The sequence below is a fragment of the Ascaphus truei genome, chromosome 1 (assembly GCF_040206685.1).
Source record: "Ascaphus truei isolate aAscTru1 chromosome 1, aAscTru1.hap1, whole genome shotgun sequence".
Classification (NCBI taxonomy): Eukaryota; Metazoa; Chordata; class Amphibia; order Anura; family Ascaphidae; genus Ascaphus; species Ascaphus truei.
Window position 1 is genome coordinate 413,288,114 of NC_134483.1, and position 19,726 is coordinate 413,307,839.

Below are 19,726 nucleotides of genomic sequence, written 5' to 3' on the forward strand. Positions count from 1 at the left end.
TTGGATCTCCTGGTCTGCCTGGTAAGGAATTATGATATACACACACACGCACCACCGCATTAACGTACGCAATGGGACCGGAGCATGTATGTAAAGCGAAAATGTACTTAAAGTGAAGCACTGCCTTTTTGCAACTTATCGATGCATGTACTGTACTGCAATCGTCATATACGTGCATAACTGATGTAAATAACGCATTTGTAACAGGCTCTATAATCTCCCCGCTTGCACACAGCTTCGGTACAAGTAGGGAGCCGGTATTGCTGTTCAGGACGTGCTGACAGGCGCATGCGCGAGCTGCCGTTTGCCTATTGGCGACATGTACTTACTCGCGAGTGTACTTAAAGTGAGTGTACTTAAAGTGAGTGTCCTTAAAGCGGGGTATGCCTGTATATAATAATCACAAACGTCAAAAAATGTAGACAAACGTTTGTACAAATGAGAATTCTGTAAAACAACAAGTGCAGGAAATTAATTGGTAAAGGATACGGGGGAGATGGAGCAGGATAAATCCCGTGGCTGCTTCTTGAAGGAATAACCAATTCCAAGTTAAAAAATAAACAAACAGATGTGCCTGCCCCATAGCACAATTCAAATTTTATATACGGTGTGGTCGGAGAGAAGTTAAAATGCCCCTTACAAGTGCAGGTAGATAAAATTGCAAAGTGAACAATCTCATACTAGACGTGAGTAGGGGTACTCGGAGCAGAGTCCCAGATTGCAGCTGGGGACGATGTTGATGTAACTCACCATTAAAGTCCAGTGTCTAAAAGTCGTTGTCCAAGGACAGCCAAGATGACATGGACAGCGGCAGGACACCGGACGCACCACCATGGAAAGCGAGAGGTCACGGAGCAGCCAGCACAGACAATCCAAAGCGCAAGTGCACACAGGAACCTTCACTGTCCTTGGACAAGGCCTTTTGGATGCTGGACTTTAATGGTGAGTTACATCAACATCCTCCCCAGCTGCACTCTGGGACTCAGCTCTGAGTACCCCTACTCACTTCTATCTGGCACCAGATTGTTAACATTGAAATTTATCTACCTACCCGTGGTATTTTTACTTTCATCTCCAACCATATAATATACCAAATTGAATTGCGTTATGGGCAGGCACTTCTGTTTTTGTTGATAGAGATCTCTCACTAGATTCTGGGAAAATGTTAGAAATTGTGCTTTCAATTACTGAGAACGTAATAAAAATTATAAAATACAAAAAACCCTTTTCGCAAATTAACAAAACAAAAAAAAACCCAGCACGAGACGTGCGCTGAATTGCATACTTACTTGCGGTTTTTAAATCTAAAAGGAAATCTTATTTTTTTTTTCCTCACACAGGCTTGCAAAGATATATATTTTTAAAGTGTGAAAGTTTGCGGGACAAACTGACTATTACAAAATCCGTAATCAAACCAAGTTGCACATTTTGAAATCATAATTACCAAAATGGTGCAATTTTCTTTGAAACGTTATGCAAAAAAAAACAATTATTTTACGCCGCTTCTCAATGAGCCTTTCATGCTTAATTTATGATGTAATAGTATTTTTTTGGTTACATAGCTCTGACAGTGTACGCATCGATGTACTGAACATACAATGTTTCAGGAACAACGACTGTCCTCTAGCGCATACAACCTAATGTTGGTGCCAGAGGCACAGGGAGATAGTGACTTCGCTTAAGGCCTCGGAGATAGAGTGTGCACGTGCGACGGAGCACACGGCGTCGCGCACCTGTCGGCTGAGCGATCCGTAGCCCGAGATCCACAGCAACGGGGAGGCGTGGCCGTGACGTCAAAACACTGGTTCGCCATCATTGGCTCATCCCTCAGTTACGTTACACTGATCGCACGTTTATCAATGGACAAAAAAAAAAATGGCCGTTACAGCTACACCGCTAAATGATTATCGCATGTGGCTTGGTGGAAATGTACTTTTAATCCTGTCGCTGCCATTGCTCTGGGTACATTTTTTCATTCAGACAAACAGGATATATATGTTAAAGACTTGCTGTTCACCTGTATTTCCTTACTTTAGCCCAACCAAACTTATATTATGGCTTTTCAGATCTGTGCCAGTAATCCCAGAAACCAATAACCCAGACATATTTTCTGTGTTTCAGAAAGAAAACAAGAATTTCTGAAAAAATGTATTAGGTTTTGTGAAAAGTAGGCTTCATCCCATCTTCTGCCCCGACCGTTCTTCCGTGCATCATTGTACAGGGAGATCACACCGTTTCTTCCAGTGTTACTCTGCAAAGGGGTTTGTGTTAGCAGGGGGTCCCGATGTACAGCACGCCATGCTATGTTAGGGGGGGGGGAGGGAGACCGGCACAGCTGGGAGGATGCACAGTTGGGGAAGCTCACATCATGAGCAAGGGACAATAAGCAGGAAGGAAGGGAGAGGGAGGAGGGCATAGGAAGGAATAGAGTAAACCTGTAAAAGCCGTGTTTTTATGTGACGGGACACGTGTGCAGGATTACCATAGTTACTAAGGGAAGGGGAGGCACTTCCACTGGCGTTTTGGGTTCAAAAAAATAAAATAAAAAACCTTATTGGTTTTTCAAAATCTGGAATGCAAAATAGGCAGGAAGTAGTTACATACGTAGTTGCTACATTTTCAAATCTTAAAAATCGCTTAAGTTTCCCCTTTGTTTGTAAATGCAAAGTCTCATTTTTTCCAGAGTTCTAAAGATCTTCCCGATATTTGGGTCGAACATCCGAATGAAAATGTATCGTTTGCGAAGTTTGGGTTTCAAATTTGCGAATCTTCCGAACCTGAACATATACACGTTTTTATTTTTTTCTAAAAGCGCGTGCTAAAGAAACGAATACTGGGTTTCTGATCACCGTTTACGGTTTATTAACCAGTCTAGGAAACCGGGAATGCCAATGTAAGATACAAGCATATTGGCCATATAAATAACCTACGTTTACAATTGGTACGTATACTAGACTTAATATTTACAATCAAATGCTAATTTATTATAGCCAAGAAAAATACTATTACTTAAAATCGGACGTGTAGTGTGCACACACACACACACAAATATGTATGTAACCTGTACACAGATCAAGAATTACAACAAGCACATGGTTACGATTGAGACATAGAAACTTAAAGAAAAAACTATTTTAAAATACTTGTGCTTGTTGAATTTCTTCTGTGTAAACCATCTACATATAACCTATACAAATATGCCACTGCCATTAGTTCACTTTGACCCAAGGATGGCCTGTCCATTTAAGAGGTTACCAATGGCAAAGTAACAATGAAACGCATAGTGTCTGACCATTAGAAAAGCAAGATCATGCGGTATAATATTGTAATAAACCGATTATTAATCCTACAAAAAGTGAATATTTCTTTACTCCGACGCTGAAGTCTGTATTCAGGTTTGCACAGCTTCCTCTCACTGATTAACCCCTTCCCTGTCAGACAGGCACGTGGGACCTTACGGAAGCAAAAAGGGCGCTCTCCTGAATAAGGGACGAATAGATAAGGAGTTATTCAACTTGCATTATTCTGGCACACCCGTTACAGATATGAAGTCCGTTATCTTATCTGAGCAAAAATCCTATAAACCTATTTCACGGTCACCGTTATCTTCATAGCCAGCTCTCGAAATTGTTTAGCCTGTAGGCTGCTTGACTATTCCATGGGCGAATTCCCACTGATTGATTCATAATACTTCAATAGAACCTCAGCAAGAAACTGAATGGCAACTGAATGCTATATTTCAGGTTGGAAGGGCGGAAAAAATAAAACGCTTACATAGATCTACACACCCTACTACTCCGATCTCTCCACATTATAGAAAGGGAGTTTTACTGTAGTGATGACAGAGAGCAGTCTCAAGACAAAGCCAATGAATCTATGTAAGCCACCTAAAGCAAAGAATGCAAAAGATACCAGCAGTCAATGCATTAGAAATAATGTGTTGGTATAGAAACAACCTGTATCAATTAATAAAACAATAGAGGGGGTGCCTGTGCATTTTTTATATAGGTGTGTGTGTGATCACGTACTAACATATATAGTAGTTCTATATTTTCATTCATTGCTGCAGGTTTCCCATCCCAGCACTGCATGGGTTACAGACTTCCCTTCAAACTTTAAGCATGCAACTGAAATGTGCACAAATAGCGGTGATAAAAAGCAGCCTGGAAGATGTCTCAGAACATGATTTCATTGCAACAGAAGCCAAAATCTTAAACGTCCTTTGCCAATGTTGACATAATGCGGGTGGCAAGGGGGAGACCGCCAGCATTACAAATGCCACAGTGTTTCTTGGCCAGCTAATCTTCCTATGAAGGAATTGTTTTCGGTATTAAGATTCTCAAAATTGTCAGGAAAATAAATAAATACAAGCTCAGCCTTTTATCAAGCTAAAAAGCGGGTGGTCCCTTAATACGGAGAGCAAGATTAGAGGATAAAAGAAGATTAAAACACATGCCGTGATTAAGAGAATAACGAGCCTTATCGCACTGTAAGGCACCAAATCAGTATTGTTAACTATTATCATCATACTGCACAATATAAAAAAAAAAAACACACAAAAAACTCCACTAGCTTAGGGATGTCCTCTTTCCTTTGACTGAAGAGCAGTATTAATCTTGTAAATGTAAACGAGCCTTAAAGCCTATTGCAAGTGCGTCACATAACACAGCATGGGGTCTCATCGATAAATTTCCATGTCCTTCAGGACACGTACAGCTGCGATATGTACCGTTGACTTTTGTACTCCGTGCAAAGGCTCCTAAAACTCATCGTAAACATTGATTTATGAAACCGTTGTTTGGAAGATTCTGCAGTCTTACTGAAGAACGCCAGGTGCGACTAGTGGCAATGCATGCATATAGAACGTAGCATTTGGACAATTAAATGTCTTGGTACCATGCACCAGCCTGTGCACACAATCTTAGGCGTCTTCATTACCAAAGAGTGCAGCAATATATCGTGCCGATAAGAAAAACATAATAAAAACACGTGCATTACGACATCACTAAAGCTCCATGGGTCACTCGGAACATTTAATAAACGGAACACACTCTCTCTCCCTTTCAAGCTGTGTATGTGTGAGACACAGTGACACTCGCTCCTCCCCTGCCACAACTCCTCTCTCCTACCCCATTGTCACAACTGTGCCTCCCTCACCCCTTGTGCCTCGCTCTAACCGGCTCTCAGATGTACCCCCCCACCACACGACCGGACCTGTCAGTCACCACCACGGCCAGTAACCGCATCCCCGATCGCGCTTCCTGATCATGCAAGCAAAGCAGGATAGGTCATGCTGCTGCCGGTCACGGCGGTGACTGGCAAGTCAGCAAAGCGTGCAGCACAGGGGCATCATTGGGGGGACGGGAGGGATTTCTATGGATCACAACAGATACCTACCAGGACTCTCCACTCGCTTGTAGTGATATGGGTTGATGCAAACCTCCTTCTGTTTGGAGCCAAAAGGATACTCGCAGCACTCCAGGGGTTTCAGTTCATGGTGGCTCTGCAGGTCAGGCCAGCGCCAGACACGGCAGTAAATCACATGCGGAAGACCCTTGCGGTGGGAGACTTGTAACCTGCCATCCAGGGAGCGAGGAATGGTGACACAGTTGCTGGGCTGCCCGGGACAGCTCAGGGCTTTCTCCAGCTCTTCCATGGCCCCTTTTTTCTTCTTCAGCTTTTTCACCAAGGCATCCACGGCTTTCTCTGCCCATTTCTCTTCCTCGTCTCCCTGTTTCCAGCCCAGCAGTCTCTTCACTGCGGGGCTAGTGAAGGAGAATAAGCTTGTCACGTTCATGGTGACCCGTCCAAATTATGTCACTAGCTGCTTTGAAAATAGCCCGGGCCAAATCTTATTTGGGACTTTTTGCTTTCCAGCTACAAATGACCGCTCTCCACAGAAGAAGTCACAGTCGTGCTTGTGGTTCCCAGCAGAATCTAAGAAAAATAAAAATGTATAGGATCAGTTATACATATATATGAGAAAGAAAACAAAAACGACAGACAAGGGGATCCAGATGTGAGAGATGATCTGGCAGCATCCAGGAAAGCAGAAGATATTGGCTGCTGCCTAACATACATCCACACTCCCAGCACCACCCCCCTGTGAACATGGTGACCTGTGCTTCGAAAAGGTCATCTTATTCCCCTCTCTCTTTGTGCTATTCTTAGGCTCAATGTTATTCACTTCTATATTAAAAAGTCAAATGAAAAAATAGAGACTGGAGTGAAGGACTTCACCTTCCTTAGTGGATTACTGTATGCACAATACATAGTTTATTTTATACAAAAGACATGTTCAGGGCCATATTTATTAAGCGTTGCCAAGCCACAAGACTCCTTATAGACAAATTGCTTGAATGGCTGAGATGTCCTATCACCAAACACCACTTGAGCCAGGATTCATCCAGCTGTGATGCAGGGTATCGCACCCTGGTCCAATGATAACTGCCATTGGCTTGAATGCCTGGATCCAGATACAATACCGAGCATTGCGGCTTTATGATTCCTGGCCTTAGTACTAGAAGGATTAAGAGCCATATAGTACTAAAAGCAGATAACCATAACACTTTCAATGCCAGGGCAATGGATTGCAGACTCCTCTGGCAGGAGAAGTGTTAACCAGAAAATGTCAGTGCAAAAACAAAATGATATCGGTGCCAACATACCCTTACTCTATGTTTCCACGTTTGGTTAGGATACCAGCATGGACCTCTCAGTAGTCCAGGTGTCTTACCAGAACTTAAGAGGCCAGATATTCTAAGTGAAGAGGTTATGCTTCGACAATGGGGTCTTTCAAGAGCGAACAAGCAACACAGCTGGCATTTAGCAGACTGTGTCAGTGTTGTTGGTTTATACAATTTAGACAATAGACAGGGGAAAAGCACACCGCCTTCACAGCTGCTAGAACGCAGTGTGTATAGTGCGTGTTGCTCAGCGTCCTAGCTGTGCAAAAAACAACAAGCGGGTTTTGGCACCAGCATATATTTCGAATGTCTTGCTTCTCCTCTGACAGCTAATGGGAGGCACTCGGTTTCCTGGTGGTGGCCAGAGTAAAACAGCAGCTGGATACTGAATTTATTGCAAAGTGGAAAATAAAATCAGCTCACTATCTCATGACTTTGTAGGGAGCATAATGCCCAACCAGTTTAGCTGTCGATTGACTCAACAAGTGACCCTGCTTCTTTAAATTGCTTACAGCTTAAGAGTCTGGTTGTAGGTTTTATGACCATGCAATTACAGGTTGCTTCAGCTGTGCATCAATTTATACTCCAATGCCCTGAGAAGTGCAGCTATCAAAACATAGGTGCAATAATAACCCTTGATTGAGGGTTAATACTAGAGTTGAATTGTCAAATATGTTACCAGTACAGCCCATATCCACCATTAATAAACAGATTTCAGTATGAAAGACTCATTTGCTCATGTGCTAAAATAAATATATATATGAAATTAAAAAAAAGGTTCATGGCAGCATGAAGGTCTCTAAAGTTAGAAGACTTGGGCTAGTTGTATTGTATGTTATTATATATATAGCATCATTAATGTACATAGCGCTTCACAGTGGTAATACACGTGGTAATCATATAAATAACAAATAAATAAATATAAATAACAGCTTGTATCACCCTTCCATGCACTTGAGAAAGAGTAGTAGTTGGACAAAACATTGGATCTTGGACGCTATCTACGTAAAAAATAAAATCAACTACAATGGATTTGATTTAAGCAGCATGTGTACACCTAGTAAGTATGTCACCAGCTGTCCTCAAAGTTCTAAATGTCAGCAAAGACACTGCAGACACTCCGCAACGTAAATAAAAAAATCATCTTACAGCAGCAAAACGTGCAAATTTATTTTTTATTTTTAAATTATAAGATCAGTTCTGTAGTATTAGACTTCTTTTATTTTTATTCATTTATTTATAAAAACGTTTTAGCAGGAAGTAATACATTGAGTTACCTCTCGTTTTCAAGTATGTCAACTCTTTAGGTCATTTTTAATGAGCTTTAAAGCATCCTTTGATTTCTATAGCATGTTTAGCCCACCTCCCCAGCAGTGCAAGATCTTTGCAACACTTTAGTTTGTGATATATTTTGTTGTTAATATTCCCAGCAGTTTGAGCTACAAACTGTAACAAAATATCAATGCTACCTTTATAATATAAATATACATTGTCGCTGCCTAGTTAGTCCGACTGAAGCGGCCATTATGGTAGGCACACAATCAGGAGCACCAAACGATTTCCAGTTTATGCAAGAATGTAAAATTATACATGGTAACAGGTTTCACAAAAAAAAAAGAAGAAAAAGTTGAAAGTGGTATTGCAGCTTTAAAGGAGCAATCCAAGAATATCCTACGTGCTTTTAAAAATGATCTTTTTTAAATAAATCAGTTTTGTAATATTAGATAATACTTCCTACTTGAATAAAAAAAATGGCATTGTGTTGAACTAAATTTTTTTTTGTAGTTTTATGAAAAAACGGCAAGAAAGCCAGACATTTACCAACAGAAAGTCCTTATTGCATTAATAGAATATACACCGTTTAACCAACCCCAGTCATGGATGCAGTGGCATCACTACTGCCTGGGATGCTGTGGCACGTAACGGAGGCCCCAGTACGGGACCCTCCTGCGGACTCGTGATGATTTCTTCCCACCCTGCCCTCCCCCCCCTTAAGTTGTTCCAGAGGCCCCGTGATCTTCCACACAGCAATGAAACGGATTGCCGGGGAGAGAGCTGAGCCTCCGTAACAGAGCTGCCCTCCTCCAGGACGTCTTGGCGACATGCCAACATGCTCAGCGAGTCAAGACACAGACTGATAATGGCACGAGTTTGAATCGGAGGAACCTGGTTCAATTCCCAGTGTCAGCTCCTTGTGACATTGGGCAAATCCATTTATCTCCCTGTGTCTCAGGCACCAAAAACATAGATTGTAAGCTCATCTGGGTAGGGAACTGTCTGTAAAATTCCTATGTGCTGCGTACCGCACACTATACTGTAACTGTGAAGCACTTTGATAAAAGCAATACTGCATATGAAATAATGTTATTGTTGGTTAATACCATCACAAGCACTAGTCAAAACAGAAACATGCCAACACCAGACAAATGCACTGTACGTATAAATGGGTAACAGTTTCTTCTATTAGGAGGTGTTCAAGACAAACACACACACACGTCACAAAGTGAGTGCTAAAGTTAAAACTACAGCTGATTGGTACAAAGCTGGTTCAGAATCAATAAATTAAGAAGTTTAAGGAGTGAAGCTCCACTATTCTATCAAGAAATCATTGTGTCTTGTTTCAGGAAATACAACCCGCTCCTGGAAGCTCCATTGTTCGCTTAACATGCTTACAGGATGAAGCACAAGTGTTACCTAAGCTACCCAAATCACCCAATGTTCTTGAGGAAACACTATTTCTGTAGGAATGCAAGTTCTTTAGATCACGGCTGTATCATACTTGTGAGAAAGTCCCACCAGTTTACAATGTGACAAGAAGTATGCATTTGAATTATTCTTTGTATCCGGACAAGCCTATGCGATTAAGATACACAGCCCTGACTTCTAGGTAATACATTACTTTGTTAAAAAAAAATTGCAGCTTAATTGTAACTACGCAATTAAGCACTCAAACAACTGGGATTAGGCAAGTAATTAAATAAAAAGCCGAGCCACACCCATTTCATGATCTACATATCTGGAGAGGAAAATCACTTATTTTTCCGGTTGAAGGGCAAATAAGAGCTATTGGAAACGTAAATAGTTTAAAAACCCGTTCCAAAAATGCCCATACATAAACAACCAACACAAGAGTCAACTGTAAGTACCATAGCCCTAATTTTTTCTTCTGCTCACCTGGGAAGTTCATCCCCAACACCCAAACTGAATAAGGGAGGAAGTTCTTGTTTAAGCGACACAAAAAAAATGAAATTCCTTGTCCGTCCCTGAGGAGTGGCTCAACAATTGGGCGTGTGGTGTGGGACCGCGTGTTGCTCTGCAAAAGGATACAGCTTGGAAAGATGTTTCCTTTGATGCCTGCGAGGAGTACGGATGCCTTTCCGCTGCAGAGGGTCCTGATTAAATTATGTAATTAGAGCTGAATAGACACATCTATATATAGCAGCTATCCTGCTTTTGTGCTTCCCCACACACACCCAAACAGATGTTCATTTTGGTACAAACACCACCTGTTTTCCACGGACAGTTCAAAAAGTCAGGGGGAAAAATAATATATATGTATAGGATTTGTACAGAAAAATAAGGGTGGAGGCTTTCTAATTTATTACAACCGAGCCCGTTTAGGACTGCAAGTTTTCCGCTCCATACAGAATTTGGACGTAGACTAAAATGATAATACACACAGATGTGATTCCTACATAAACATTAGCCTGCAGATGTGTGTAGATAGGCAGGGAGGAGACAAGACAGTCTCAAATGCTTACATTTCCTATATAAAAAAAAAGTTATGTTGGTGTAAAACAGATCTTTCCAGACACTTTAACGTACCACTTACTGGGTGTTGATCAAATAGGACAGAACAGCTCCATCATCAGCAACACTAACATCCTCTTGATGAGGAAACCGCCACTTGGAAAACCAAACATCCAAACTATGTCATCTACAACCCAGAAGCTTTAGGTTCCACACCCCCTCAAACAACTGGACTTCCAAAGTTTATTTCTATCAACAACAACAACTTTGTATCCCGTGGGGATAAACACACACACGCGAAGGTGAAGCATGGCACAAAGGACTTAAACGTAGAGTTTAGCGTTACGACTACATAATGTCGCCTTTATCATAGGGTAAGCCCTCACCTTTATAAAGGCTACATTATGTATCTGAAACATTGGAGTTTTGGCTCAAAGCAGCATTCTGGTTTTTCTTCTTTTGGCATAAGACTGAAGCAAAGGGTCTCCAGGGCTCAACGGTCTTAATTTCTGCTCCAGCGACTCCCGGCTTCCTTAGATACCTCTGATGGGGGTGCGGAAGCAGCGCTGGCTGGGCTGTATGGGCCTAACGAAATGGCAGCTTAAATGTCTCGCGTCACAATAAGAAGCCGCGAATCCTTCCCATGTGGTATCCCGTACGGAGGTATGCATCTCAGAAAGCAGCTGAAATCAATGGGCTCCAGATATGCCCTCCTTCCTGCCTAGATTTGTTTAAAAAATAAATATAAAGTAGAGTTTAAATGAGCAGAGGTGTGTGGTTTTTTTGAAGGCCGTTGTGCCGTGCTTCATCACGTATTGGAGTACTACTAGGCTTAGGCTTTTCTGGATAGGCTTTCAGCAGCACTGAGCCCCCCGCGGCACTTGCATTCTCAGAACTCGCACATCAAACTCCAAAAAGGGATTCTCGAAACCTTTTGTTTAATAAGAAACTCCATACCATGACTGACATTATTAAGAATGGGTGTAGACAAATGTTTTTGTTTTTTTTACATTAGATATAAATACCCCTTTCCCCTAAAGAAAACCCACTATGTATGCGTAACCAAAAACCATTACAAGTTAATACAGTAAAACCAGTGCTTTTTAGCCTCAGTCTTTCGCCCCTGCCATTTCTCTACCAGTCTCATCTCAGTCTGCCTCCCCCACTCAGTACACCTGGGTCCCTTCCTCATCTTGTCCCACCCTGTAACTCCTACAATTGGTCCCATCTTTCTACGTTCCCATCTTTCTCCTCTTAGAAAGAAAGGGGGAGAAAAAAAAAACAAAACAAAAAAACCTTCTGACGAGTTAGAGACATCTGTGCTTGAGCGCAGCACCTGCCAAAAGCCAGCTATGGCACCGAGCCAGTGTGCCACAGCCCCCACATCACGTAACTGCTCCACAGGGATCACAGCGAGACGAAATACAGAACTGAAGAGCTTCACTGAATCAGAGAACGCCACTCCCTTAGACAGCAAGTCTTATATGATGCAGCTACGGTCGTACGGGCCCTGGTGTGTCAGACCACATGAAGTGATAGCGGTCATGGGACACTCAAAGGATAAAGAGGAGAGAAGAAAAAAAAAGGACTGATTACTGTTTAGAGAATACCCAAATTACATATTCTGGATTTTAAAAAGTCAAATCTTTCTGCCAATGGTTTGTCCTGGGCAAGGGGAAGCTTGCGGGAGTGGAAATGCTGTGTGTTACACAAAATAACGCAGAGATTTTATTATAATCATCACAAATTAGTCTTTGGCCAAAGACAAAGGAAAAGGTATGAAACGTTCACTGCGAATAGTTAATTTTGTGCGTAGGTAGATATGAATGCAACTTCTGCTTACCCCGCCCTTATCGTTGAACAGTCATCTGTAATAAAAAAATTAAATATCCACAACCATGAAAAGAGAAAAAAAAAAACCACACATATTCAAGACACACAAATAAATGTTGTGCATTTTCTCACAGATACCTCATATATCCATCATCACAGTGTGACTAATTGCTACAGCGTGTCTTCCTTCAGATAATGGTCTATTTTGCCAAGAAAACTCTATAGATTTAAATTCCCTTATTTGCACAGATACAGGTTAGGGGTCGTCTTTCAAACTCCGACCCGAAGTTAGTGTTCACGTATTACAAACCAGCTATGTCCCATGTAAAGATGTGCACTCCTGTGTTACACCTCAGAAGACTATTATTGTCAGGGGAATCACTGCACGCTCACCAGAATGCAACTGAATCTGAAGAAATAAGAAGCATTCAAGGGTGTCCATCTGAGGCCATCCTACATTTTTTGGTACCTGGACCCCATCTATACATAATGATGGAAAAAGAGTTGCTAGTCCATTCCAGGAAGTCAGATGTTTGAATTTCCAAAAACAGGACCATGACATTTAGGCACCAGGTGTATTTTCATTGCCGCTTTTGGAAGTCTTAATGACTTTAAAGCTCACAATTTAAGAGAGGTATTTAATCACCACCATATTCTGCAGGTCATTGGTCACAGATAAACGCAAGTAGCCGATATGCCCGAATCCAGTGTTCTCAGTTAAGGCAAAACATTAATTTGCTCCCAAGATATAAAGCAGTCAGTTACTTTAAGGGTGCTTCAATCCGAAGGACAATCACATTATTTATGATACTTTACACATAAATCTTGGCCCCTTGCAGACACACTTACAAGAACGCCCTCCTACTGTCTCCTAGTTCCTCTTACTAATCAATTAGATTGTAAGCTCTTCTGGGCAGGGACTCCTTTTCCTAAATGTTACTTTTATGTCTGAAGCGCTTCTTCCCACTGTGTTATTTGTTATCTATGATTGACACGTGTATTACTGCTGTGAAGCGCTATGTACATTAATGGCGCTATGTAAACAGACATACACACACCACATTGTGTATCTGTATATGATCTTTTAAAACTTGGTCTGCAAAGATATCGACTACTAAATAAACCTTCAATAAAAGGACACAGCTAGCGGCTATAGAACAGCATATTAAATGAGGAGCAGAAGGCCAAAACTCCCAAGCTGCTGACCAATATCAATGTAGATATTCCTCAAGGCACTGGTGTCAATAACGACCAAAAATGTATGGCAGTATAACATGACTGCATGTTGCTACCATTAGAGCAGGATGGCCAACTTCAATCCCCAAGGGCCACCAAAAGGTCAGGTTTCAGGATATCCCTGCTTCAGCACAGGTGGCTCAATCCATGGCTCAGTCAAAGACTGCACCAACCGTGCTGAAGCAGGGGGTATCAAGAAAACCTGACCTGTTTTCGACCCTTGAGGACAGTCGTTCGCCACCCTTGCATTAGAGCATCTTAAATTACATACTGTAGAGAGGGTTAATGCATTATAGGGGGGCGGGGAGTTCCCCAGGGGTCTCCTTGTGTTTAACCACGTCACTTTCAGCTTTGGGGACCCATTGCTTTGAGGTACTTACCGGGAGTGAGGGGGGGGGGGTGGGAGGAGGGTAAGACTGTGCTGACAGTTCTTCATGCAGGTTTAAAGCCACCACGAGTCATGTAGGCTAATAGGAAGCCGTGACAGATTATGTCGCAGATCACCATTTGCCTGCGGGAAATTTAAACCTCCATTTTACTTCCCAGGAGGGAACAGTACCCGGGGAGAGGGGAGGGGGGGCACACCTTGAGAGGCGAGAACCTTGGGAAGCAGGAGGTCCTCACATCAGAGAACCACTGCATCCTACACCTTAAAAAGAACACTTTTTTATTTTCCCAGTAGTACCTCTTTAAAACCACCACACAAATGCTACCGCCATAAAAATTATATTTTAGTTTGTCGGGTTTTTCTTTTGTGCTTGAAATCTGATGCCAACTGTAGATTTATCAACGACATACTCTAGATCTTGGTCTTCTGGAGACACACACACACACACACACTTTTTGCGCAATTTAACTTACTCAACTTTCCCCCCTCAATCGCTCACTACAATAAAGTCCTCTGCACATTGTGCATATAAGGCTACAGCCCCAGTGTTGGCTGCTGCAGGCGCGCCTAGCGTCGCGTGCACAGCTTAAAGCTGCGATCTGCAGGGAGCAATGGGAGCGCGCACAGTGAGCGAACGAAGCTGTCTCAGTTGCTGTGGCACCGCATCTACTTTATGTTTGCCATCTTTGACAGAGAGACACACACACAAAGACAAAGACAGAGACACACAAACAAAGACAGAGACACACACACACACACACACACACACAAAGACAGAGACACAAAGGCAGAGACACAAAGACAGAGACACACAAAGACAGAGACACAAAGACAGAGACACACACACAAAGACAGAGACACAAAGGCAGAGACACAAAGACAGAGACACACAAAGACAGACACACACACACACACACACACACACACACACACACAAAGACAGAGACACAAAGGCAGAGACACAAAGACAGAGACACACAAACACACACACAAAGACAGAGACACACACACACACACACACAAAGACAGAGACACACACAAAGACACACACACACACACACACACACCTTAATCCCAGCGCGCTGGTGAATATTGTCCCACTTCTCTTCTTCCAGAGGGAACTAGTGATTACACAAGAGAGGACAGTATAGCATTTACCAGCTCATGGCCAATAAGCAGCGAGAAGCTACATTCCCCACCAGGAACATCTCCACGCGCTCTGCACTGGGGGGGGAGAGAACAAGTAGACAGCACGGACGGCCAGAGGTTGGGGCCGCAGGTGAAGCCCTGGAGGGCACATGTGGTCTCTGAGCGCTGATACCCATCAATCTGCATAGGTTAGAACAGAATATGCATTGCTGCGAAAATAGAGAGACTCCTGTTTCAGACAAAACCCTGTACACATGACAGGAAACACAAGTAGCCAGGATGCTTCAAGTGACCAATCTTAAAACAGTTCGGTATCTTTTCTTCATTTTCAAGTGACAAAGGCGCTACAGCACTGGATCCCTTCAATGTATATGCATGAAACAGGCCTGGATAGAGATATGAATAAGTAGTAAAGTCCCCAAATGAACCAATATACCCTGAAGGGTAAAGTGTAAGGTTAAAAAAAACCCATCAAACCCTCATTGGGATGGTCCCTGGACTCACATTGAGCAATCATGAAATAAGAAAGTACTCTTATTTCTCTTGATCATGAAGTCCTGATAGGCGTGCAGCCTGGAGGAGAAAGATAAAGCTGAGAAACAAAGTGATGCAGGCGCAGCAGCCAAAAAGTGGGTCCCAAATGGTAGATAAAAAATATTCCTTTATTGGTAATCCATCTAAAAAAGTGGAGGCACTAACCCTTCTACGCGTTTCGTGTTATCAAGTACTGTTGATACAATGTATAGTCCTTGATAAAGTGTTTTGATAACACGAAACGCGTAGGAGTGTTAGTGCCTCCACTTTTTTAGATTGATTACCAATAAAGGAATATTTTTTATCTACCATTTGGGACCCACTTTTTGGCTGCTGCGCCAGAATCACTTTGTTTCTCGGTATCTTTTCTTCGGCTGCTATCCTCTTGAGCGGTACTGGGGAAAAGTGCCTCTCACAACCAGTGCATGAAGTGCCCTTTTATTATTAAAGTACCATGCTTGATAGCAAATGTGCATAACTTGTGCTTAAAAAAAAAAAAAAAAATGTAAAAAAAAAATTGTGTCTGTAAAAGGAGGAGAAATGTTATGTTGTTCCTTTGCGGCCAGAGAGGAAGGCCCGCAATGCACTGACTGCAGCACAGGGATGTTTACAAAGAGGATACCCCATAAAACATTGCAACTTCTATAACTTGTGTGCAATGTTCCCTCGGATCCCTCTGTAGAAGTTTCATTTTAGCATCGCTTTACAACAGTCATTCGTTGCTCAAATACTTCCTAGTTACAGAAAAGCTTATAATGTAAAATATGCAGTTTTCCCAACTGTAAATAAGTCATTAGTGTGCTACTATTACTACAGTGAAAGAAAGAGCCACCATTTTTTTCTGAAAGTTAAAAACCAAAATGGCCAACCTTATGTGCCAAAGGACCATGTAATAAAATGGAAGAAGTTCATTAGCTTATTAAAACAATTGCAACATTATAATTTTTTATGGTTTTCAAATCAAATGAGAAAGGTAGAGGGGGGCCTCTGCCCTTCAACCAAAATAACGGGGCGCTAAAAAACAGCCCAGCATTTTGCTTCTCTGTAATCATTTAAAAGATAATTGGAAAATGACGGATTAAATTTACAGGATGAAATAAAACCTTCAAATAAAAAAAAAAAAAAAAAATAAATTAAAAAAAAAAGGTATAAGGGACATAAAAATAGAAAAAAAAAACAAGAGTTACGTTTAACTTGAGTAACAAGGACAACCCTTGTAAATACACAACGCAGAGGCAACACTACTTGTTTCAAATGGTGGCAGCGCTTTAATAAGTCCGGCCCAGACTGCTTTCTAAGGCTGCGCTCAAACAGGATGCAATGAGACCTGTGCATGTTCGCCACTCTCGCGCTTTGGTGCTTGCGAATTTGCTAACAGAAAACGACACCCAGCGGCGGCGAAGTACAGCGTTGACGCCGCTGCACTTGGAGACAACTGAAGTTGTGATTGCAAGCGGCAGCCGCGTCACCTGTACGTCGCCAGCCAATCACAAAACAGTTTTTTTATTACTATTAAATTGCTGAGTAGTCCCGCCTCCAAGTCGGTTCATTGCCGGCTGGGCATGAGCACACATTGCCCAGCAGACAGAGGCGCGGACGTGTAGAAGCCAGTCTGAACTCAGCCCAAGGCTACGGCCCTGCCGTCTGTCAGCGCGTGCAGCAGAGTTCCCCGGTCTGCAGTGAGCTGCAGGGGGAGAGACAGGGGGCATGACAGGTGGTGCGGCCATTATGTCACCCGGCAGGTTCACCCTCATTGGCTGAACCGCGGGGGGGGGGGGGGGCGTGGCCTACTGCTCTGTCGCTAGTTCTGCTCACAATTTCTGTCAGCAGGAAAAACGCATCGCGCAGCGCGGCGGCCACCCCTTGCAGCGGGCCCGGCCCCATTGAGGGGCGGCTCCTGACCCCGCAGAAGTCAGCGGGACCAAGCCTAAGGGTCGCTTTTGAATTGCAATGTGTTGCAAAACACACAGGCATGGAGGGTGGCGGAGGCAGCAGCAGCAGCTGATTCACACCTCAGTGTGACACTTTGTACTCAGCTTTGCCCATGCAGTTCTCACAGGTAATGTTGGCCAATCTCTGGGTGCTGCTCCTAACCTGATCAAACACATAAAGGAAAAATATTGAAAGAATAAAGCCTTTTTCCTCTACATCTTCAGAAGGACACAGAAAATGGACGCTGCACACAATAGCAACTAAAAATGGGCACGAGCGTTAAAAACTTGAGAGAAGACTGGAGAAAAACAAAACAAAAAAAACCCACCTCTATAGGATCTATATAACAAGGCAAAAGTATGGCAAATACATTACTCCAGATTAAAGGGGGGGAAGAATCATGTTGCTTTTAACTCCCCATTAATATATAGGGTGCAGATATGTTGATCCAGAATGGCACCACTTTTCCTGTTGCTTTGATACTTTCTTCCAGAGTGTGCATATAGAGGTCTATGTATCTGAGGAGGCCCACCAACAGGTCAGGTTTCCAGGATATCCCCGCTTCAGCACAGGTGGCACAATCATTGGCTCAGTCAAAGACGTACCACAGGATATCCAGATAACCTGACCTGTTGGTGGCCCTTGAGGACTGGAGTTGCCCTCCCCTAAGTAGGGGGAGGAAAGTTTCAAGTACATCAAGGCTATCTATAATAAACAGGGGGACATTTTGGCAGAAAGAATGGGGGGGGGGGGTGATAACAAGAGCACGGCCAAGGTTAGGCTTGCTCCCCCGCTGGCTGTTGCAGTGTCCGCTATGGCGGGCGCTGCGGGGACAAGAGCCGCCTCTCAATGGTGCCGGGAGTTTCAGACATACATTAAAATTGTGATTAGAACTAGTAACGGCATGCTAGGCCACGCCCCCGGCAGGTCAGCCAATGAGGGCGATAATGCCGAGTGATGTCATGGCTGCGACCCGTCACCACCCCACCCTCCCCCCATCTTTTCTCCTGGATACTGCAGCTCATTGCAAACCAGGGAACTCGGTTGCACGCGTCGCCTGCCTGGCAGATGCGCGTGCAGCGCAGCCGTAGCCTTAGAAGTCAGACAGCGCACAGCAAATAAAAATATCACTTGTGAGCACATTCACGTCTTAGACAGGTCTGCAAACCTGTATTGCCCCATTATCTCTTAGCATACAGTGCTTCCACTGCAGTCGGGGATATGTCATGTTAATGAGCGCACATTTTAACATGGACAACCCCCTATAAACGCATGTCTGTTTTACACAGCTTATCAGCACTGGCTGGGTCAAAGAAGTCAGACAGCGAGAGGCTCAGGAGTAACGTGTGTAAATACTACTAAAGCAATTGGCTAGTGGGGGCTAATACAGCACAGAAACACAATTTCATTTAACTTTACACGCTAAAAAGTCTGGTAATAAACGGGGTACCAAGCAGGCTGGGAGAAATTGTCATCAAGTACATAACACTGGGCTCATCTAAAACAGAAGAAATAGGGGGAGCAAGGGGTTAAAACATACACACGTGGAAGATGATGTAGAAAACTCAAACAGGGGGCAATAACGCCTCTTGGGGAGATGGGGAACAAGATGTGATAATATACTCACACGGCCCTGTGTAAGTAAGGGTGTATATTGGTATCTTGTGAGGTAAAACCTGACCCATCCAAATTGATGGTCAGATTGGGAACGAAGGTGAAATGAAATGGTGGGATATGGCAATAATAATAATATAGTACTTACACGGCCCAGTGTAAGTAAGGGTGTTGAAAGGTTTCTGTGGGGTACAAATTTTTACCCATCCAGGCCAGTATCGAAAACGGGGCACAGGTAATTGCTGACGAGCAAGGTTTCAAATGGGGATTCCCCTTCGCAGTGCTCGCGTTCAAGTTCTTTCCTCCCCAGTTCAGCAACTTTAGCATCAGGCAGCAATCATACAGCAGTCACAGAGACCGGACAAAACAGCATCAGCAGTAAAGCTCCAAACAAGGAGATGGTCAGCACGGTGCAGCGGTGGGACACAGGAAAGTGAGTGGTATAGATACTCCAACGGCCGTTTCACCGTAAGCCTTCTCCCGGGAGCATTGACTGGGCTCGTCTAGTCTGCCCCTATTTCTATGCTTATTGCCGGCATGTAGCACTGCCAGTAAACGCAGAGATGTGCATAGTTTACAGGTACAGCGCAAAAGTGCTCAAATT

The 19,726-nt window shown here is 43.2% G+C and overlaps 1 protein-coding gene across 1 annotated transcript in view; it reads right to left on the reverse strand.

The window, feature by feature from the left end:
- Positions 1-19,726, reverse strand: part of SMAD1 (SMAD family member 1) — a 63,633-nt gene that overhangs the window by 26,520 nt on the left and 17,387 nt on the right. The window contains exon 2 of the mRNA XM_075614176.1: positions 5,398-5,937. Within this exon, the coding sequence (XP_075470291.1) occupies positions 5,398-5,797 (400 nt within the window). The 5' untranslated portion in view covers positions 5,798-5,937. The remainder of the gene's footprint in view (positions 1-5,397; positions 5,938-19,726) is intronic.